A 24,684-nucleotide genomic window follows, 5' to 3' on the forward strand; every position below is an offset into this window, starting at 1 on the left:
GATGATAGTGATGGTCACCTGAATCTAAATTGAAAGTGAACATTTCAAGCTTCCTTTTAATTTTTCTTTGAGTTTTTTTTACACAAAATAAACATCACAGATTTTTGTTTGTTTTACAAATGCAATTATTAAAAGAGAACCAGTGATAACTACTACATTTTATTGAGCACCTATAATATAATATCCTGGGCACTGTTAGAATATATATATATTACATATGTATATAATATATGTATTATATATATAATATAATATCCTGGGCACTGTTAGAATATATATTATATATATAATTATATATATAATATATATTATATATATAAAATATATATTAAAAAATATATAATATATATAATAATATATTATATATGTATATAATATATATTATATATTATATTATAAAGACCAAATAATAAATATATAATATATATATTATAAAGACTAAATTATGTATATATAAGACTAATATATATATATATATATATATATACATACATACATATATAATTTAGTCTTTAGTCCAATAAATTAAATATCATATTTGTCTATTTTGTAGATGATGAATTGGGGTTTTGAAAGTTTAATTTAAAAGATATGCATAGTGATACACTAAGTAGATGCAATATACATAGTGGCTGGAATTTGACATAACACATGTGCTGTAATCACTATAAGAAAATGCTTAAGAAAATTAATATTTCTATGAGGCTCTCTTCTGACCTTTCCCTACTATTTTGTTAACAGGCATTATTTCATCAGGAGAAAAAGGTATCAGAAGTTAAGGAAAATATAGAAGATAATCTCAATCTCATCTACATTTTAATTTTGCAATAGTCTATACTATTTGAGGATTAACGGAAATATTACAAGATATAAGCTAGCAATTATTATGTATAAGTATCCATTGTCAGCCTCTACCACAACACAAGATGGTGCCATTAGCATGTTATGGTCAACATTTTGTACCATTAGACTACTTCTACCAACTGGCCTCAGCCAATTCATTAACACATCAAAATACAGACGAAAAACTAAATCAATTCAATAACCAACCTGTGGCCGAAGTGCAATCCCATAGCAATCACTTTTCAGCACCTCCAGTGAGCTCCAGTAAGAAGATCCAGAGTTGCTCAGCATTGCCTTCTCCCAAATCTCAGGACAAATTTCCACAGGGCTTCTGTGATAGGACTCTGAATTTGCCATTGTCCCACACTAAGCATCAGAAGACACCTTCAGGAGGCCTCCACCGGAGAAGTTCATTGTGGCCTGCTCATAGATCCCTGAACTCTCATTTGTTGGACTCTAAAGCTCAAACAACATCTTTATCTGACCTTAACAAGACATCATCACTGGAGCTCAATAAAACAGTCCTGAGTTCACAATTACCCTTCTCTAAACCTCGAACAACATCTTCAAGCCTAGATGTTTGCTGGGGATCACCTTCATTGAAGTCTAATCAAAGAGTCTCAAGTTCATCATCATTTCCTCTCCAAAATCAAGAAATACCTTCTGTAAACATCATTTGGGCAGCATCTTCATTGGGATCCAAACAAAGAGCACTTAGCTCAACATTACCTCAATCCAAACCTCAGAACACAACCTCATTGGACTGCTTCTGGACTTCTTTACTGCAGTGCAATCAGAGATCTTTGAGTTTACCGTCACTCAACACAAAACTTCAAACAGGTGACTTACTTGGGACACCACCTTCTTTCAAACCCAATCAAATGGCTCTTACTTCTCCATTTCTTGACTCTAGACTTCAGAAAACATCTATATTGAACTCTAACCCCACTATTGCAAGCTTACCATTGTCCCATTCAAAAGCAAGGGAATCATCATCATCATATTTTGTCCACCCATCTGAGAGTTTACCGTCATTCCATCTCAATTCTCAGTCAATGTTTATGCTTGATTGTAACTTCCAGACCCCCGGTTCACCTGCCTGTCACTCCAAGTTTCAGAGTATCACTTCACCAAATGACAGACACAGAGTCACGCACCTACCATCACCCCATCCAAAAACAAACGTCTCAGGTCAATTACCAAGCTCCAAACACTGCACCAGGAACACAGCTGCTTCAACATCGGGTTTCAGACTCCAGAGTAAAAGCAGCTGTGATTTTTCTCCGAAGACAGAACCAAATAAAGAAAGTCAATGGAATTTAAAGTATAGTCAGCCCTGTGTTGTTAAAGGTGGAACTGTCCCTGATGATGTTGTTAATAAAATTGTCAATTCTATCTCAAAGACCAGAATACAGAGGGATCTCTGTAGGCAGATTTTGCTTCGAAGGATGAGGGGAAGGCCAAATCCTCGTCCTGGTCCTCGCCTTTCATCAAATTATACGGTTTGCTTAGCTTGTGCTTCCTGCATAAAATCTCCATGTAACCATCTTACAGGGAAGAAAAATCTTCGTTGTGCAACACTTTTTGTCATACCAACACCCGAGGCCGATTCTGAGGGCAAAATAGAGGTGAAATTAGTTCTTATTCTTTCTCTGCCAGAGACTTTCTCATCTTCTCTCCCATTCCCTATGAAAGAAAACTGGCCTGATGAAGCCCCTGAAAACAACCCTGAAGGAGTAGAAAACATGCTGCAGTTTTTCCCCACATCTGAACAGGATATCCAGGGACTTAGTATGAAGCAGAAGTGGTTGATGGCAGCCCCTGAAAGCAAAGTTATAGGCCAACAGACCCAGGCTACTGACTGGCTGTTTTACGTTAAAAAAAATAATTCTCAGCCACAATCCCTGCTCCCACCCTTCTCTCCCTCCTCCACTTCCTCCTCTTACTCTGTTGCCTCTGCCTCTTCTGCCTCCTCTTCCTCCTCCTCTTCCTCCTCTTCCTCTTCTTCCTCTTCCATCTCACCCTTTTCTCCCCCTTATTCCAATGAGTTTTTGACACCCACGCTCTCATGTCGTGTATTCCCTAAGGTACTCAGTTACCATCGGTTGCCTCCGGGGGTCAACTGGCTTGAGTTTATAAGCAGTAAAGATTACCAGCTGCATCCCAGAAAACCAAATAGAAATCAGTCATCATCTCCCAAAACAAAGCCTGTGAGGAATATCAATACAGTAAAATGGAGAAAGGGACCCAACACACTGTTCAGATTTTTCCGGAAAATGAGAAATTATGATTAAATTAACTTTTAGTCTGTTTGAAGGCATTGATCTCTTAGTTCTTTGAGACTAGTGTTTGATTTCTAGGGAATTGTCATCTTAAAGTCTGTTTTCTAGTTAAATAATAGACTCTGATCTAGAAGCCCAGAACTGAATCCATAGTTTTGACTGAATGTCTGGCTTATAGTAGCCATTATGTAATTATTGTCGAATGAATTTAACATAGTTGGCCATAAACCAGAAATACTTCGTATATCTTACCCTAAATGTATCTAGCTCATTAATATTGTCTTTCCTTAGAAGACGATCTATGCTAATCTGTTTTTCTATCTTTAATGAAAAATCAGATCATATTCAATGGGTAAGAATATATATAAAGAGAAATTCTTTCAGTTATGTTTTTGTAGGGAACATTCTTCTGTGTCAATATCCTACATTCTTAAATCCAATGATTTATTCAACTTTAGTTAATAAATATGAAGAAAGAGTACTGTTACAAATAATCCTACTTAATGCTGACTGTGTTGATATTTTAATTATGGGCTCTTAAGTCACCTGTTCATCATGGCTATCTATAAAAATGAAGCAAGTTAATAAAAAATGTTTTAAAAATGTTTTTGCTCCACTGGGTCTACTGGTAGTGGGAAGAGAGGGAGTTGCATTACCTACTCAACTGAAGTGCTAATCTCTGTCTCTTAAATACACCAATTTGTATCTCTTATATACACTAATAACTCACAATCCCAATTCTCCACCCCACATCTTTTCTGGTCACCAGTATGCATATTGGACATTTCCAATTGGAACATGGTACAGGCATCTAAAGCTCCACATGGCCAAGCCAGAATTCATCATGTTTGTTTGTTTGTTTGTTTGTTTTGTTTTTGTTTTTTTATGCTTTAAGTTCTGGGGAACATATGTAGATTGTGCAGGATTTTTACATAGGTATATACATGCCATGGTGGTTTGCTGCATCCATCCCCTCGTCACCTACATTACGTATTTCTCCTGTTACCTCTCCCTAATTCCTCCTTCCCCTTGCTATCCCTCCCCTAGCCCCTAAACCCCCCAAGAGACCCCAGTGTGTGATATTCCCCTCCCTGTGTCCATGTGTTCTCATTGTTCAACACCCACTTATGAGTGGGGACATGTGGTGTTTGTTTTTCTGATCTTGTGTCAGTTTGCCGAGAATGATGGTTTCCAGCTTCATCCATGTCCCTGTAAAGGACATGAACTCATCCTTTTTTATGGCCGCATAGTGTATATGTGCCACATTTTCTTTATCCAGTTTATCATTGATGGGCATCTGGGTTGGTTCCAAGTCTTTGCTATTTTAAACAGTGCTGCAGTGAACATACGTGTGCATGTGTCTTTATAATAGAATGATTTATAATCCTTTGAGTATATACCTAGCAATGGGATTGCTGGGTCAAATGGAATTTCTATGTCTAGATCCTTGAGGAATCACCACACCATCTTCACAATGTTTGAACTAATTTACACTCCCACCAACAGTGTAAAAGTGTTCCTATTTCTCCACATCCTCTTCAGCATCTGTTGTCCCCTGATTTTTTAATGATCACCATTAGAACTGGTGAAAGATGGTATCTCAATGTGGTTTTGATTTTTATTTCTCTAATGACCAGTGATGGTGAGCACTTTTTCATGTTTGTTGGCTGAATAAATGTCTTCTTTTGAGAAGTGTCTGTTCATATCCTTCACCCACATTTTGATGGGGTTGTTTTTCCTTGTATATTTGTTTTAGTTCTTTGTAGATTCTGGATATTAGCCCTTTGTCAGATGGGTAGATTGCAAAAATTTTTTCCCATTCTGTTAGTTGCCAGTTCACTCTAATGATTTTTTCTTTTGCTGTGCAGAAGCTCTGGAGTTTAATTAGGTCTCATTTGTCTATTTTGGCTTTCGTTGCCATTGCTTTTGGTGTTTTAGTCATGAAATCCTTGCCTGTGCCTAGGTCCTGAATGATATTGCCTGGGTTTTCTTCTAGGGTTTTCATGGTGTTACGTCTTATGTTTAAATCTTTAATCTATCTGGAGTTGATTTTTGTATAATGTGTAAGAAAGGGATTCATTTTCAGATTTCTGCACATGGGCAGCCAGATTTTCCAACATTATTTATTAAATAGGGTATTCTTTCCCCATTGCTTGTTTTTGTCAGGTTTGTCAAAGATCAGATTATTGTAGCTGTGTGGCATTGCTTCTGAGGCCTCTGTTCTATTCCACTGGTTTATATCAAAACTATGCTGTTTTGATTACTGTAGCCTTGCAGTATAATTTGAAGTCAGGTAGCATTATGACTTCAGCTTTTTTCTTTTTGCTAAGGATTGTTTTGGCTATGCAGGCTCTCTTTTGGTTCCATATGAAGTTTAAGGTGTTTTTTTCCAGTTTTGTGAAGAAGGTCAATGGTTGCTTGATGGGGATAGCAATGAATCCAAAAATTACTTTAGGCATTTATGTTCATTTTCATGATATTGATTCTTCCTAACTGTGAGCATGGAATGTTTTTCACCTGTTTGTGTCCTCTCTTATTTCCTTGATCAGTGGTTTGTAGTTCTCCTTGAAGAGGTCCTTCACTTACCTTGTTAGTTATATTCCTAGGTATTTTATTCTCTTTGTAGCAATTGTGAAAGGGAGTTTGCACAGATTTTACATCTTTGAATCTACAATTCTTGGCCCCAATTTATTTGTCACCATAGTTTCATGGTGATTTTCTCATTGCTAGTCCCTCTCTAACTTCATGAATTCTATGACCTTATTATTTCTAGAATCACACCCTTTTCTTCCATCCCCATTGCCACCATGATAGTTGTGGTCATAGCCATTTATCACCTAGATATGGCAATAAGATGCGTGTTGGTTCATATTAAATGTCAGCTTGATTGGATTGAAGGATGCGAATAATTGTTCCTGGGTGTGTCTGTGAGGGTGTTGCCAAAGGAGATTAACATTTGATTCAGTGGACTGGGAGAGGTGTATCACCCTCAGTGTGGGTGGACACCATCTAATCAGCTGCCTGTTTAGCTAGAATAAAGCAAGCAGAAGAAGGTGGAAAGAGCAAACTTGTTGAGTCTTCTTGTCTTTATCTTTTTCCCATGCTGGAGGCTTCCTGTCCTCTAACATCAGACTCCAAATTCTTCAGCTTTTTAAATCTTGGACTTCTGTCAGTGATTTATCAAGGGCTCTTGGGACTTTGGCCACAGACTGAAGGCTGCACTGTCGGCTTCCCAGTTTTGAGGTTTGGAAACTCCAACAGGCTCCTCAACTTGCCAACAGCCTATTGTGGACAACCTTGCGATTGTGTGAGTCAATTCTAATAAATTTCCCTTCATATATTCATCTACCCTGTTAGTTCTGTCCCTTTTGAGAACTTTGACTAACATAAATTGTAAACACAGACATTGACTTTTGAATGTATTTCTGAGACATAAATTTGGTAATGTCACTGTGCCACGTATAATCCTTTAATCACTGCCCATTTTCTTCTGGGAAAAGTCTAAATTCCTTTCCTGAATGAACAATGATAACCTCTCAAAACAGATTTCGTCTTCTATTCCCGCCTCCTACTAATGCTTCAGGCATGCTGATTTCTTTATAATGCATAGAATGTGTCAAGCCGCCTCTTACATTTTACATTTTAAATAAACGATTTTGCTGTCTAGAGAGATCTTTCCATTTATCTATTTTTATTCTCTAGGGTTCTGCTTTGTCCTGATATCTTAAGGGAAGCTTTTTCCTGATTCACTTGCAAAGGGGGGGGTTAGTTGGCTTTCCTCTTGCCATAAAATTCTGTGTTCACTCTTTGTACTGCTCTTAATCACACTATCTTGCAACCATTTTTTATCTCTCTTCACTTGCTAGACTGAAAACTTTGTTCAGCATATTATACCTGTTTTCTTCTTTTCTTTGCCTAGTCTTTGGGAACAGAGTAAATGTCCTAAAGTATGTGTTGATTTTGATATTCAGCTAATGCTATTAAAGTTCTTTCTCTCTTTTTTAGAGCTGTAGAATCTTTGTTTTTAATAGTCTTATTGAGATATAACTGACATGCAGCAAACCGTACATGTTTAAAGTATACAGTTTTACAAGTTTAGACATATGTAAAAAACCATGAAAAGTAATCACAATCAAGATAATTATAAAGAAGAAAAACAGATAATAAAGTCTAAACACATTCTTGTGCCACTTTGCAATCTCTCTCCTATCCCTCTTGCCCTCCAAACAACCTATAATCTGCATTTTGTCCCGTATGTTAGCTTGTATTATCTGGAGTTTTATGTAAATGGGATCATGCAGTATGTATTCTTTTCTGTCTGTCTCGTTACACATAGAATAATTATTTTGAACAAAAAAGAATAATTATTTTGTTTCTTCCATCAACTGTTCATTCTTTTTATCACTGACAAGTTGTGTTTTCATTTTTATTCAGTTATATTCTATAAATTCTTTTTAAAATTTCTTCTTTGATCCATTAGCTATTTAGAAATACGTTATTTAACTTCCAAATATCTGGAGACCATAATTTCTTATGATTGCGTAGGGTGACTATGTTCGTTGTTTGCTACTCATGTATTTTGCCACCAGCATTCTTTTAACCAACTTCACAGCTCCTTTTTTCTCAGGATCCTATAGCTTCTACTCCAGTGTTGTTCATTATATTTGGGCCCACACCTTGCTTGTGGGGTTACATGTCATCACCTGGCCTCTCTTATTTCAGGATACTTTGTATATATATATATATATATATATATATATATATATATATATATATGTATATAATGTATATTGAAAATATATTATATATATTATTTTACTTTAAGTTGCAAGTCAAAACCACAACAAGATACCACCTTAAGCAAGTAAGAATGGTAATTGTTAAAAAGTCAGGAAACAATAGATGCTGGTGAGGCTGTGGAAAAACAGGAATGCTTTTACACTGTTGATGAAAATGTAAATTAGTTCAACTATTGTGGAAAACAGTGTGGTGATTCCTCAAGGATTTAGAGGTAGAAATACCATTTGACCCAGCAATTCCATTACTGGATATATGCCCAAAGGAATATGAATCATTCTACTATAAAAACACATGTACACATATGTTTATTGCAGCACTATTTACAATAGCAAAGACATGGAACCAACCCAAATGCCCATAAGTGATAGACTAGATAAAGAAAATGTGGCATATATACACCATGGAATATTATGCAGCCATAAAAATGAATGAGATCATGTCCAGTGTAGGGATATGGATGAAGCTGGAAGCCATCATCCTCAGCAAACTAACACAGGAACAGAAAATCAAATACCGTATATTCCAACTCATAAGTGGAACTTGAAAAACAAGAACACATGGACACAGGGAGGGGAATATCACACACTAGGACAAGTCAGGGTGTGGGTGGTTAGAGAGGGAAATGGGAGAGAGAGCATTAGGATGAATACCTAATGCATGCTGGGCTTAAAACCTAGATGATGGGTTGGTAGGTGCAGCAAACAACCATGGCATATGTATACCTCTGTAAGAAACCTGCACACTCTGCACATGGATTCCAGATATTCCCTTTTTAAATTATTTGAAATAGGCAATGTTTTATTGTTCTGCATCTCTCTCATAGGATTCATATGAATTTTTCTCTCTTCCCGTTTGTTTTGTAAGAACTTATATAAAATTGTTACTGATGATGCCAATTGTCTTTGTCTTATTTCTTATGTCAAAAAGGGTTTCTTTCTACTATGTAAGTGTCAAATATAATGCTGGCTTATGCACAGCAGATCACTAATGATGAGGAAAAACTGATGTATGAGATCAAGACTTACTGCAACCTCTTTAGAAAACCATTTTGACATATGTTATATTCATCTTGAACTACTCTCTGACAAAGTACATAACTTGTAACTGTTTCTTTAATATATTCTCTACTAGACTAAATTTCATGAATAGAGGTCCTGTGTATATTTTGCTCACCATGAACTCCTCAGGACCTGGTGATACCTGGATCATACTAAATACTCAATAAGTATTTGTTGAATTACTTCAAACTGAGTAGCTAAACTGATTTTAATTTGTTGATGTAATTTACTGTTAAATTTTTCATCTTTTAGTCTGTTTTCTAAACTCTTCGTTTCATCACAGCATTTTTTTACTTCTTTATTTTATGGACTATGATTTAGTTGCTCTTAACTTTTTCATTCCATTGGAAGTTATTTATAATTTTCTGAATCCTAACAGTATCCATTTTCAAGTTTTTTCCCAAAGAATTCTTTAACTTATATTTTTTTGATATTTCAATTTGTAAATAAAACTAGGTGAAGCTTACAGGTAAAAATGTCTTCACAAACAACACATATTCGACTATCTCTATTCCAGTGTCTATTGAGATACCAGGAAAATACCAACATAGGGAACAACACGTGTTAGTGCCAGAAAGGTCAGTAAATTTCTGTCAAATCTTTTACAGGTGAGAAAACATTTAAGGAAGTGTAGAAGGACTCACAATTTACTATGTTTGAGGAAGAAAAATATCTAATATGTAATAGAAAAAATTAATGGCATCTTAATAATGCTTTTTGCCTTAAATGGACAGGGCTGGATGGAAGAACACACTATTTAATGGTCAAGAGACAGCAAGTAGATCCTGTAAGTTTTCACATTCAATTATACCAGTTAAGGTAAAAGGTTATGAAACATGTGGATAATAATTTGATAATAATATCAAAAATCTTTATAATATACATAACCATTTTCCCTATGGTCTTCCTCCTTGGAATTTATTTTAAAGAAATTATTGTGACAAGGTAGAGTTACATAAATAAGTAACCATCACTGTTTGGTTATAATTGTGAGAAACTGATAAATAATCTAGATGTTTATTTATAGAAAAGTATTTTAATATACTATAATTTATAAAGGTAATATTTTTTCCTAGAAAAACATATTTATTTTAAATATCACACCAACATTTATTTTAGGAATAGAACTATCTATTTTAGAAAAATATTTCATGAGAACTCTTGGGCCTGGCTAGTGATCTTGAGCAGGTGACAGAAGAAGAAAATGAGACTAAGAGGAGAGAGCTAAACTACTGTATCTAAGTTTCAAACGGAAGCTTTAGACAAGAGATAGATAAAGAGGAACTTTAGATAAGAGAAAAACAAGGAGGCTATATCATTGATGATTTAAATGAGAACATATAAAATTAGATAGATCAAGTACAATTTATATATGATCCTACCTTGTAAAACATTAAAATTATGTGTGTCTATGTGTGCAATTGTGTAATATCTGTTTCATGTCTATAAGAAAGATGAAATGACTGGGATCAAAATACCAAAATGTTGAAAAACGTGGTTATTATCGATATAGTTTTGCTATGTCCCCACCTAAATCCCATCTTGAATTGTAGCTTTCATATGTCCCACGTATTGTGGGAGGGGCACAGTGGGAGATAACTGAATCATGGGGCCATTTCCCCTACACTGTTCACACAGTAGTGAATAAGTCTCAAGCTATCTGATGGTTTTATAAGGGATTTTCCCTTTCTTTTGGCTCTCATTCACTCTCTTATCTGCTGCCAACTAAGATGTACCTTTCACTTTCCTCCATGATTGTGAGGCCTTCCCAGCCATGTGAAACTGTGGGTCAATTAAACCTTTTTATCTTTATAAATTACCCTGTCTTGGGTATGTCTTTATTAGCAGCATAAAAACTGAGTAATGAAGTAATCTGGTACTGGTAGTGTGGGGTGCTGCTGTAAACGTATCTGAAAATGTGGAAGCAATTTTGGAACTGGGTAACAGGCAGAGGTGAGAACAGTTTGGAGGGGTCAGAAAAGGACAGGAAAGTGTGGGAAAATTTGGAACTTCCTAGGCATACATAAAATGGTTTTGACCAAAATGATGACAATGAAATCCAGGCTGAAGTGGTCTCAGATGGAGATGAGGTACTTTTTGGGTACTGGAGTAAAGATGACTCCTGCTATATTTTAGCAAAGAGACTTGCAGCATTTTGTCTCTGCTCTATTTGTGGAACTTTGAACTTGAGACTGACAAAGGTGATTGAGAGTATCTGGTGGAAGAAATTTCTAAGTAGCAAAACATTCAAGAGGTGACTTGGGTGCTGTCAGAAGCATTCAGTTTTAAAAGGGAAGCAGAGCATAAAAGTTTGGGAAATTTGCAGGAAGACAATGTGATAGAAAAAATAATCCCATTTTCTGAGGAGAATTTCAAGCTGCCTGCAGAAATTTCATAAGGAAAGAGGAGGTAAGTGTTAGTCACAAAGACAGTGGTGAAAATATGTCCCAGAGACCTTCACAGCAGACCCTCCCATCACAGGTTCCAAGGCCTAGGAGGAAAATTTATGCACTCACAGGCTCAACACCTTGTGGAAGCTGACAAGGCTTAGGGCTTGCATGCTCTGAAGTCATGGTCTGAGCGTTTCTTGGCCCATTTTAGCCATGGCTAGAGTAGCTGGAAAGTAGGACACCAAGTCCCTAGGCTGCACGCAGCAGTAAGACCATGCAGCCTATGCATGGAGGAAATAATTTTTTCCTCCATGTTTTCTACCTGTAGGTAGAGGTTCTCAAATCTCACTGGTTTATTTATTTCATGTGTTAAAGAAATAAAATGTTATTGAAACAAGTGCTAACTCCAGTGTGTATATGCACCCAGTATTTTAATATCCCTTACCCCTCAGAAAGAACCATTGTTACGGATTTTCTGTGAATCATATTTGCCAAAAAAAAAATATTTATGAGTCCCTAACAATCAATTCTTTTGAAAGTTTTTAACTTTGAATATATTTTATCATAATGTGCTTAACATTTTGAGATATGTGGCTTTTGATCTGGATTATGTTTTTGAGATTTATCCTGGTATGATATAGTTCATATTCATTTTTTACTGGTCATGTATGTGTATACACACACATAAATATGCATTATATAATTGTGTAGTGTAAATGTATTACAATTTACATATTCACTTTTGGGTGAACAGTGTTTACATGTTTTTATTATGACAAACAGTGTTGCATTGGCATTCTTTTTTATGTCCTATTTTGCATATATATGGAAAGTTCCTGAGAATTCCACTGTGCAACATTTGATCCACGGTTTAGAAGCATCAGTATCACCAAGGATCTTATAAATACAGAATTGCACCCCACCTCAAATGTACTGAATTTTAATCTGAATTTTTACAAGATCTTTAGGTAAGTTTTATGCACATTAGGACATTGAGAAACACTGCTTTAGAATATGAAACTTAGGAATGATGGTTGCCACAGTGCTTCTCAATACAAATTCAACATGAATTATATACAATTTAAAATTTTCTTGTAGCTACATTAAACAGTTAAAAAAGGTAAAGTTAATGTTAGTAATAGATTTTACTTCATACCATATATCAAAAACTTTTCCATTTCAATTTGTAATGAAGAGTGATTGTCAACCAGTTTCCATTTTGCTCCCAGTGCGATTTATCAATGTCTGGAGATACTTTTAATTGTTGTAATCAGAGAGATGCTCTACATATTCTAGGTCATGTCTAGGTAGAGGCCAGGAATGTGGTGAAATATCCGATGCACAGGATATTCCTAACCAAATAATTATCTAGTCAAAAACATTATAGTATCAAAGAAACCTTGTACCCATATACAAATCTTAGTGTGATATTTATACATACTTTTTGTTTTGTGTTCCAAATCTGTTCAATTTGAAACATTTAAATGTACAAATGATTATAAAATTTATTTTATTAACTTTTAAACTATTTTGCCAATTTTTAGTTTAGTATAGATAAAGAAAATGAATCACTGAAGGAATGATTGACAGCTGGGTGCTTAGATGATTAGCAAAGAACAAGGGAGTACACTCTCTGAGAGTGGAACAGAGTTTGGGACAGGGTAGAGGACTAGATTCTTGGTCTCCCTCTCTTTCCTTCTTCAGGCTCTATACTAAGATTTTGCTTCTCTACCAGCTGGATTGACTTTCTTCCTTCAAAACTATTTTTCAAGTTGTTGAGGTTTATTGCAGTGAGGTGCTATTTGTCTCTTTCTTCTTACTTTCTTATTTGGCTTTTCTTCTTCCTCCTCCTTCTCTTTTTCCTTTTGATCTGAAGTAATCTGTATAAATCACTTGTCAAAAAAATGCCTCGGATAAAAACGCTGAGCTTAAACCTCTTTTATTGACCTTTCCCTTTCTTTAGGAAAATTTGCAAATTCATCTCCTGTTGTAGTTCAACGTCAAACTGCGTTTAGTTTTCCAATCTCTCCACAACTTCAGCCCCTCTCTACCACCATCCCAACCCTGCCACCATAGAACAAGTGAATGGGTGAATTAACTGTATAAGACACTGAATCTGTTTTTCACACTGACAGGTTAGAGGATCCTTGGCAGTAACTTAGCCTTTTGAAAATGTCAGCTTACAATCTGTAAGGAAAAGGAGTTTAAGTTTACATTTTCTATGATTCTTTCATGCTGTTGCATAGAATGTCCTTAAATTCAAAATGATAGCTAAATCTAACTATTCCCCACTTGATCACATAGTATGTAAGTTCTTTTTTTCCTGCTTTTGCTTATCTCATTTCAAATCCTAGTAATAACTGTCTTGTTATTATTATGCCATATTAATTGATCATGTGTTAATATAATAAGACCCATGTAAACCACCAATCACTTTAAGCATTACTGAAATTCATGAACCATGTGAGGTGCATAAAATTAAAAAATAAAACAAATAAAAATAGAATTAGGGTCATTTCTCCATTCTTTCAGTTACATAAAATACATTGTTCATTTTATATAAGTCACTTCCCAAGGAAACTCTGTATTCTTTGACAATCATTTGAATTTTCTGTCCCTTAATGTCTTTCATAAAAAATAAATGGATTTAATTATTGTCTTAGTCATTGGGGCTGCTATAACAAGATACCATAAAGTAGTGGCTTATAGACAAGAGAAATTTATTTCTCCCGATTCAAGAGACTAAGTCCAAATCAAAGTGCTGGCAGATTCCATGTCTGGTCAGGGTCCACTTCTGAATTTTAGAGGAACCTTCTTACTGTGTCTTCATGTGGCTGTCATCTTTTTAGCTGCTTATAAGGGTACTATTTTATTCATGACTTAACTCCCCCAAACTCCACCTCCTAACAGTATCATATTGGGGAATAGGTTTTGACATATGCATTCTGGTTTTTTTTTGAGACAGAGTTTCGCTCTTGTTACCCAGGCTGGAGTGCAATGGCGCGATCTCGGCTCACCGCAACCTCCGCCTCCTGGGTTCAGGCAATTCTCCTGCCTCAGCCTCCTGAGTAGTTGAGATTACAGGCACACGCCACCATGCCCAGCTAATTTTTTGTATTTTTAGTAGAGACGGGGTTTCACCATGTTGACCAGGATGGTCTCGATCTCTTGACCTCGTGATCCACCCGCCTCGGCCTCCCAAAGTGCTGGGATTACAGGCTTGAGCCACCGCGCCCGGCCCGACATATGCATTCTGAATGGACACAAGCATAGTAGTTATATTATCCATCAGGTCTGCATATTTGTTTCTCTTCCAGGTTGAAAACATATAAGATCATTTTAATATTAAGGGATAGCAATCAGGTGTTTTGCACTCTTAGGCTCAGACACATTCACACTCTGGCTCTGTCAGTAACTACACAGCTTTGTTATTTAATTACTGTGAAAATCTGTTCTCTCAACAAGGAGGAATAATAGATGTTGAGCATTTTGCACACCGTAATTATAAAATAATAGCATCATTCCTTACTTTATTAATATTTTGTTACATTTTCAAATATTTATTGATCCATGGTGCTTTAAAGATTATACTTTGGTAACACAATTTAACCACTTTTTCATGATTTAGAATCATAATGACCTGAGATCCACATTCAAAACATTAATTACAAGATTCCTTGGTAGTCCCTCTTCCACCTGCTGAGTCTTTATATTCCACTTTGACCATAACTACCCAGGTCAAAGCCACCTATTGTTCATTGTGCAAAGTCCAGACTCTTCAGCCTGCTTCACAAGGTCCCCCACAATCTTGTCTATATCTAACTCTCTTTCACTTACAACACTCGCTCAGTGTACTCCATCCATAATGTACTTCAAACTCCATCTAATTTTTGCCTCTTCAATTTCTCAAATATTCCCAATTTTTCTTCTGCCTCGCAGATCTCGTTCATGTTGCTTAGCCAATTCAGAGCACTCAACTTCCACATCCAGCTACTTTAATATGATATTCATTACTTGAACTCCTCTCTATTAACAATATAGCAACACTCTTATTTATCACTATATTCTTCTTGCTTTGTATTTCTATGCACCTGGCCTGTGGTCCTTAAAATATTTACAAATAAATCCTTTTGATTTACTAATTCCCATTTCACCTATGAGATTGTAAGGGCCCTAAAATCTAAGAAACTATAGCACATTTTCTTTCCCTTCTTACTTCACGCTGTATAGTGTCTTGCCCTCATCAAATGCCTTGCCAATACATATTTAAGTGAGTATTTAATTCTAGGTAGGAAGAATAATAGGTTGGGCTAAGAGCAATTTCTTTTACTTAGAGAAAATGGCTTTCCAAAAGCTTGTATTAATTCCTACAGTGAGGAAAATGGTGTGTTAAAATCACATTCTGGGATTTGTGCCAGGCTTACACTACAAAGTAAGAAGTGTTTGAAAAAGTAGCACTGGAGTGTTAGACTCTTTCACTAAAGAAGTGTTAATAGCAGTACTTCAGAATATGAAAATGAACCGTAGTATAGCCACACACTTCTCAAACAAAAAAGTACGACATGTCAGAGATACACAGTACATTGAAAGTGATATTTTTAAAAGATTGAGCTCATATCATATCATTTATGATAAAAAGAAAGCTATTGAGATCTGTAACATGAAATGCCATCATAGTATATGTACTTGGTACTCTTATTCATAAATAAACTCTAAATTAGCCCTCATCTCTTCAGTTTGCAATTTCATCAAGTTGTCTATTAGAGGAAACATTTCATTTATTTTTCCTTTATTTTTAATAATAAAATACAAGAACCATTTTTTTGAAGGAGAAAAATCTTCCCTTCACTGGAGATTATATTTTGCACTTTCAAATTCTATCCCATATCAAATACCTTGATATATTTACTATAAATCTGTAATTCTGAATAGAGCATATCACTGTCTTTGATATGAAAAATTATTGTTAGGTGTCTACATTCTATATTTTGAACTATTAAGAGAGTAGTATTTTTTCTTGTTTATTGAGTTATCAGACTGCATTAAAAAAATTAGTAATTCATCTTCACAGCACATTTTTAATCAAGCAGTTATTTCAACCAGCACATTCGTTTTGTTCATATTCACTATAGAATGATATCTTGTAAATAAAGACATTCAGCACACTGAAAAATTATTGAAGAATTTTATGAAATTGTTGAGAGAGAGAAAGAAATAAATGAAATTTTTACAGTTACTATCTCTATTGTATGATCTTCCCTATAGTCGTATAATATTCTCTGAAGTTTGAAGTATATTATAATTCCAGTTTTACCAAAGAAGAAATAGATTTTCAGAAAAGGGCTAAGTCTAATACTATATAGTCTACATGAAGGTGAATTTTTTTTTTTTAATGGCCAGAACTGCACTTTCCAATACAATGACCATGGCTATAGAACACCTGAAATGTAGTTAGTGCTGCATTTTAAAATTAAAAACTGAAACAGTGTAAATACTTTTCCAGTTAACACCATTATTATAGGACTGCATTTGGCTTACGTATTGTATCACTTTAAGATATTATCATTTTATTGTACTGCGCATTTCCAGTATCATGCACAAGGAAATCACAGATCTAGTTGACATCAATGGATTCATACCTTTCACATGATTTTCTTTGCACACTAATGTAATATTGTGATTATTTGAATATTTTATGCAGAAAGCATCAGTTATATAACACTTATGTAGCTTGTAATCGGAAATTAAGATAAAATACTTAAGATAGTTCTAATTATAATGTAATGAGCTGACATTTTTAGCTTACAAATAAGTATGAACACATTTTAAAATTTAAAATAAACCACACTACTGTGCAGACTAAAATGAAGGTGAAAAAGCTTGTAATATGATAGGTAAAAGTGAAAGGTTTGCCAAAATTTTATGATAAATGGAAATTACAAAGTGTTGCATCAGAGCAAGACAGAAAACTTATTTGGGCATTGTGTTAAAAGTTAATTATAATAAAACAAAAAATATTCAGAAACGTTCTCAGCAACTATATAGTGAATTTGATTTCTATCAACAAAATCAAAGAGTTAGCATATTAGTTGCCTGAAATCAAAACGAAATATCTAACAAACATTTTTAAATTATCTGTTAAGAAAAATTTGAATTATAATATTGGCAGACTCTAAGATGGCTTGGATTCTAGCACAATAAAGAAAACCACTTTTATATGGATAGATGGTAAGAGTTATTTCAGTTACAGAAACTTTGTTACAAAATTATGAGGAAACACTGAAAACTATATTTCTGAAGTGAAATAGTCTTCAATAAAGCCACCAAACAATGACTCTAAATAAAAATCTTGTATTCAAAATAACAAATCAACTTATTAAAATTTGAAAACTTGCAAACACTTTTCTTTAGCTTTAGATGAATCATGCATTATGGCATAGACAGTGTCCAATGAATACTTTTGGCATATAATTACATATTGACATGATAATGAATCATGACTGGATCTATGAGGTTAAAAAAATATGTCATGAATGGTAATTTTACCAATTTTTTTTTTTTGCACTTTTTAAGTATACCTTCTAGAAAATTTTAAACTACAGACATGGCTTACTTACATTTAAGTTCCCATAAGGCAGGGATGTTGACTGTCTTGAAGACTACTGCTTTTCCAGGCCTGAGAGAAATATACCTGGCATATGGCAGTTAAAAATGTGGTAGCTAAAATATATGCTTAAATTTGAAACATATCCACCATGCTAGTGCTCTTTCTAATAGAAATTATATGAAATGTGTAAACAGAAAAACATTTCTCTCTCTTTTTGTCCCCGGTTCTCTGTGTCTTCCACTCCCTTCCTTCCTCCCTCTTAGTCTCTCTTATTTTCCTCATCAAAATGATTGTCATGAAAAATTCAAAAGTCAGAAAGTGTCATAGCTGTCTGGTGATGCCACTCCTGAGAGGGAACTACTTACTGTTAGTAACTTCGCATATCGTTTTGAATTGGTCACACCTTTCGTTGCATTCCCAACATTTTAAAAAACATAATTGACATTATACAAAACACTTTAATGTTTTCTGCTCACATTATATATCTATATCTACATCCATCTATTTTGAGACAGAGTCTCGCTCTGTTGCCAGGCGCCAGGCTGGAGGGCAGTGGTGCGATCTCAGCTCACTGCAGCTTTGGCCTCCCGGTTTCAAGCAATTCTCCTGCCTCAGCTTCCGGAGTAGCTGGGACCACAGGTGCACGCCACCACGCCCAGCTAATTTTTGTAATTTTTAAGAGAGATGGGGTTTCACCATGGTCTCGATCTCTTAACCTTGTGATCCGCCTGCCTCGGCCATCCAAAGTGCTGGGATTACAGGCGTGAGCCACTGTATCCAGCCATCCTATTATATTTTTATTAATTTTGCTGGTAGAAATAGTGTACATTTTAAAAAATTCTTACAATAACTTAATGTATCTTATAAAAATACAAAATAGTTTCCCTTCTAGGAAATAATACTTAGATTTTATTATCTTTCCATATTTGCCTTTGCAAATTCAAACATGTACTCGTTTATTTTTTTTAAATGTGGAATCACACTATACATATAAAGGACCTGCCATTTATGTCTATCTGCCTTGATATGGAGGATTAATCGCATTCCCTCTTTCAGTCAGAAGTGGAGAAAAGTCCTTGGCTTTTATCATTACACTTGGCCAGCACTCTCATCCATTTTTAACCCTCTTAACTCCTACCCAAATGCTGAAATTATTCCTCTAAGCCTTATAGCATAGGCAGTCTTCAAAATTTCCTATATCACATGTTCAGCTCTTTTCTAATCATTCCCTTCCCAGTAAGCTGATTGGTTGACAGCTATGCTTTTTTTGAGGAAGCTGCAAGCCTCAAGATTTTCCTTCAGTGACATATGCCAGCCTTTTTGTCCCAAGAGGCGTCTTACTCCTTGATTCTTGTGGCTGTTTCTCCCTCTCTAATCCCTGACTTCATTCCCCAGGTTTAGATGTAACATTATCAGTCTGAATTGTATCACCAACTATCTTATTTATTTATTTATTTATTTATGTCATTTTTTTTACTTCATGTCAGCCTCATTTGGATCCAAGCTTACTTTCATCCTCTTCAGTCCTACCCATATTAAAACTAAGATCCTTTTAATATCCTGAATTTTCATTTTATAATTTCTTCTTCCTACTTGCCCCTTTTCATTTTAAAACCACGATCATAACCCAGACCTTTTCACTATCAAATACTCTAAAATCTCAGTATAAAGCATCTCACACATTTCCTTTGGTTTTTTCATTCTGACAGTATGTTGACCCAACCATGAATCACAATTTGTTCAGTTTACAAGTATTTCAGCCTCCTTTGCCTTCTTGATGGCTTCCTATAGTAGCTTACATTGGCCCATTATAAAAATTATATTGGATACATCCACAAATCTCTTGCCACAATCTCCTTTTGTTGTCATTCTCTGGCAAAACCACAATTCTAATTAAATTTAATTTTCACAGAGTGACTTTCACTGCTACTTATTTACTGATGATTTCTAAACTTGAATCTCCAGTCCAGTTATGACTCCAAACATTCCTCTTAGTATCTCCAATGGCATTTGTCATCTCAAACTCAATAGATTGCAAACCAAACTTCCTATCTCTCTTCTAATATCACTACCCAATCCCTAAACTTTGCTCCAGCTATTGTCTTCCCTGTCTCAGTCAAGAGCAAAGAATTGGCAGAGTGCTGATTTTACTTAAAAACCAAAAAGCATTTGCTGAGGAGTGATTTACTTCCAATTATATGGTCAGTTTTAGAGTAAGCATGATGTGCTGCTGAGAAGAATGTATATTCTGTGGATTTGGGGTGGAGATTTCTGTAGATATCTATTTCGGCCACTTGGTCTAGATCTGAATTCAAGTCCTGGATATCCTTTTCATTTTCTGTCTCCTTGATCTGTCTAATCTTGACAGTGGGGCGTTAAAGTCTCCCACTATTACTGTGTTGGAGTGTAAGTCTCTTTGTAGGTTGTTAAGAACTTGCCTTATGTATCTGGGTGCTCCAGTATTGGGTGCATATATATTTAGGATAGTTAGCTCTTCTTGTTGCATTTATCCCTTTACCATTATGTAATGTCCTTCTTTGTCTCTTTTGATCTTTGTTGGCTTAAAGTCCATTTTATCAGAGACTAGGATTGCAGAGAGTCCTGTTTTTTTTTTTTTTTTTTTTTTTTTTTTTTTTTTTTCCCTCTCTCTTTTCATTTGGTTGGCGAATCTTACCCAATCCCTTTATTTTGAGTCTACGAGTGTATTTGCATGTGAGATGGGTTTCCTGAATACAGCACTCAGACGGGACTTGTATCTATCAAATTTGCCAGTTTATGTCTTTTGATTGGGGCATTTAGCCCATTTACATATAAGGTTATTATTGTTACGTGTGAATTTGATCCTGCCATTTTGATACTAGCTGGTTGTTTTGCCCATTAGTTGATGCAGTTTCTTCATTGTGTTGATGGTCTTTACCATTTGGTAAGTTTTCGGAGTGGCTGGTATTGTTTGTTCTTCCATGTTTAGTGCTTCAACCAGTCTCTCAGACGACAGTGCAATCAAATTAGAACTTGGGATTAAGAAACTCAAAACTGCAAAACTACATGGAAACTGAACATTCTGCTCCTGAATGACTACTGGATAATGAAATAAAGGCAGAAATAAAGATGCTCTTTGAAACCAATGAGAATGAAGACACAATGTACCAGAATCTCTGGGACACATTTGAAACAGTGTCTAGAGGGAAATTTATAGCACTAAATGACACATGAGAAGCGAGCAAAGATTTAAAATCAACACAATTTAAAAAGCTACTGGAGCAAGATCAAACAAATTCAAAAGCTAGCGGAAGACAAGAAATAACTAATATCAGAGCAGAACTGAAGGAGATAGAGACACAAAAACCTTAAAAAATCAATCAGTCCAGTAGCTGATTTTTTGAAAAGATCAAATGGGACCTAATTAAACTCCATAGCTTCTGCACAGCAAAAGAAACAATCATTAGAGTGAACTGGCAACCAACAGAATGGGAAAAAATTTTTACAATCTACCTATCTGACAAAGGGCTAATATCTAGAATTGACAAAGGGCTAATATCCAGAATCTACAAAGAACTAAAACAGACTTACAAGAAAAAAACAAATAACAACATCAAAATGTGAGTGAAGGACAGGAACAGACACTTTTCAAAAGAAAACATTTATTCAGCCAACAAATATGAAAAAATACTCATCATCACTGGTCATTAGAGAAATGCAAATCAGAACCACATTGAGATACCACCTCACACCAGTTAGAATGGCGATCATTAAAAAATCTGGAGACAACAGATGCTGGAGAGGATGTGGAGAAATAGGAACACTTTTACACTGTTCGTGGGAGTGTAAATTGGTTCAACCATTGTGGAAGACAGTGTGGCAATTCCTCGAGGACCTAGAAATAGAAATTCCATTTGACTCAGCAATCCCATTACTGGGTATACACCCAAAGGATTATAAATCATTCTATTATTAAGACACATGCACAAGTATGTTCACTGAGGTGCTGTTTACAATAGCAAAGACTTGGAATCAACCTAAATGTCCATCAATTATAGACTGGGCAAAGAAAATGTGGCACATACACATCATGGAATACTATGTAGCCATAAAAAGGATGAGTTCATGTCCTTAGCAGGGACATGGGTGAAGCTGGAAACCCTCGTTCTCAGCAAACGGACACAAGAACAGAAAACCAAACACCACATGATCTCACTCATAAATAGATGTTGAACAATGAGAACACATGGGCACAGGGAGGGGAACATCACACAATGGGGCCTGTTGTGTGGTGGGGGGACTAGGTGAAGAATAGCAGGGGGTGGGGGGATTGGAGAGGGATAACATTAGGAGAAAAACATAATGTAGGTGACACGGGGATGTACGCAGCAAACCGCAATGGCATGGGCATACTTGTGTAACAAATCTGCACAATCTGCACATGTACCTCAGATCTTAAAATATAATAAAAAAGAAGTTGTCAAGTTAAAAAAATCAAAAAGCACAGGTTCTTTTAAAGATTATTTCACATATTATTATTGTTTTTTTTTTACCATTGTTAATGGTAATACTGAAATTTAAATAATTTGGTTCCATTTTTATTATTATTGCTGATAATTTAGAAGCACTTCTATTGAACAAATTGGCTCAGGTTTCTTAGAAAAGCTATTCAGTAGAGGGAAGATATTTCTCATTTATTTTTAAATATATCTTCAAGAAAATGAGAGTGTTTAAATCATCTTATTCCTCTGTGCATTAAAGAGGATGCTAAACATTTTCTTCCCATTAACTTTCTCAGTATTGGTTCAATTAGAGTCCACCAGAAAACACTAAGGGACATATAGTCCAACAATTGAAACTCAAATGAAGTAATAAAATAATTTTTAGGTCATAGGGGAATTTGTAAAAGCAGCTTGGAAATACATCTCTTGGAATTGCTGAGGTTCCAAAAAATAGTTTTGAGAATAAGAAAGGTCATTGCACCTTATGTTTAGATAACTAAATAATTAGAATGATATGATATTTATTAAAGTACAGAAAGACACAGTCTTTGGCTTGAAATGACTTTAAATATGACATCAATAAGAAAGGTAGAGTTTACACTAGAGTTGGATGAAGTTTAGAATTTGAATCAAAGGCAAAAAAGAATCTTTCAGAGAGACACAGAAATGCTATCAAAGATATTAAAGTTAATAAGAAGAAACCAACAATTTCGAATAATGAGCACAAAACTTATGAGTTCAGGTCTACATCATTAAATTTACCTGGAAATGTTGTTTTGTTCTAAAATACATGTTTAATAAATTTGATGACTTAGGGAATAAATTCAAAGATGGTAAGAAGAGAAAAAGGGTAAATAGAAACTAATATTTTTGCAAAATATGTATCAGACAGCATTAAGGATTTTATGCTCTCTATCTCATTTAATTACCAAAAAGGCTTTGAGGTAGGCACCAGCATTAACCATTTTTGACAATTTAGGGGACCGAAACAGAGAAGTTACACAACTTGCCCAAGGTTATAAAGCCAGTGAGTAGTGGATCAAAGTTCAAACTCAATCACTATACACTGCTAAAACTAAAAACAACAACAAAACAAACCCCCAAACTGGCAAATCTGATAGCTGTTTAGGATGTGGAGCACATAGAACTTTTATACAATGCTGAATTAAAGGTTACAAATATTTAAATATACATCTGTCACATATCTAGCAATCCTACTCTTAGGTGTCTGAAAATATGTTCACATTCATCTGCATATGAATGTTTATAATAACATTATTCATAATGTTTATAATAACATTATTTATGTCCTCCAAAAATTAGGCACAACCCTGGCACCATTCAATAGATGTATGAGTAAACAAACTGTCATTCAGCTCTATGGTGAAATACCACTCAGCAATAAAAAGGGAAAAACTATTGATTCACACAGCAACATGGATCTTAAATGCACTTTCACAGACATCATAAGCCATATAAGCTAAAATTTTATTTGTCTGACACTAAGAAAATGCAAACATATAGAGATGGAAAACAGATAATAGGGTGCTGGGATCTTGGTGTTGGGGCAGTAGTTAACCACAGAAAAACTGTAGGAGTGAATTTTGGGGGTATTGAAATGGTTCTGTGTTAAACTGTGGTTTTTGGATGTACAATTTTATGCATTTGTCATGGAACTGCACATTATAAAGAATGAATGTTTCAGGAATGCACCCAGGATATGAAGGTGGAGGATGAATGGGATATTGATTGTGACAAATGAATCTATGTTGCAAATACATGAAATAATGACACTAAAGGGGATGAGAGAAAAGACAGGTGACTTAAATAGCCTTGAAAATTGTTTTTGATAGATACTGTAAGACTAGTGGATACTACAGAAATAAGGAACTCTATTTAATAAATTTGTTCTCTCTGGGATAAATGTTAGTAATTCTGAAGCCACCTTAATTGAACACTAGAATTAAACAAGTAGATAATGAAAACCAGGTTTTCACAGTCTGAGCAGTTACAAATAGGCTAGAATAAAGTCTATGGTGCAGGACGAGAGTCAGAGATATCAATATGCACTTAAAAATAATTATAAATACAGATAGATACAGAGATAGCTACAGAAGTGTGTACTCAGGTGTCAGTGTGTATGCACAGGGTCGGTCTACAGACATATACCTGCTAAGAAGATATAGAAGCAGTGATACTCAAGTAACAATGAGCAAAACCAGT

At 35.1% G+C, this 24,684-nt stretch overlaps 1 protein-coding gene across 1 annotated transcript; it reads left to right on the forward strand.

Annotated features, from left to right (window-relative positions):
• Positions 1–926: 926 nt before the first annotated feature.
• Positions 927–3,137, forward strand: CSNK2A2IP (casein kinase 2 subunit alpha' interacting protein). Its single transcript, XM_039480453.2, has one exon. The coding sequence runs from the start codon at positions 927–929 to the stop codon at positions 3,135–3,137; it is 2,211 nt and encodes a 736-aa protein (XP_039336387.1).
• Positions 3,138–24,684: the final 21,547 nt, after the last annotated feature.

The sequence above is a fragment of the Saimiri boliviensis genome, chromosome 18 (assembly GCF_048565385.1).
Source record: "Saimiri boliviensis isolate mSaiBol1 chromosome 18, mSaiBol1.pri, whole genome shotgun sequence".
Taxonomy (NCBI): Eukaryota; Metazoa; Chordata; class Mammalia; order Primates; family Cebidae; genus Saimiri; species Saimiri boliviensis.

What these genes read in the sequence shown, in the direction of transcription:
- CSNK2A2IP (XM_039480453.2), top strand. Translation starts at nt 927, where the DNA reads ATGGTGCCATTAGCATGTTATGGTCAACATTTTGTACCATTAGACTAC.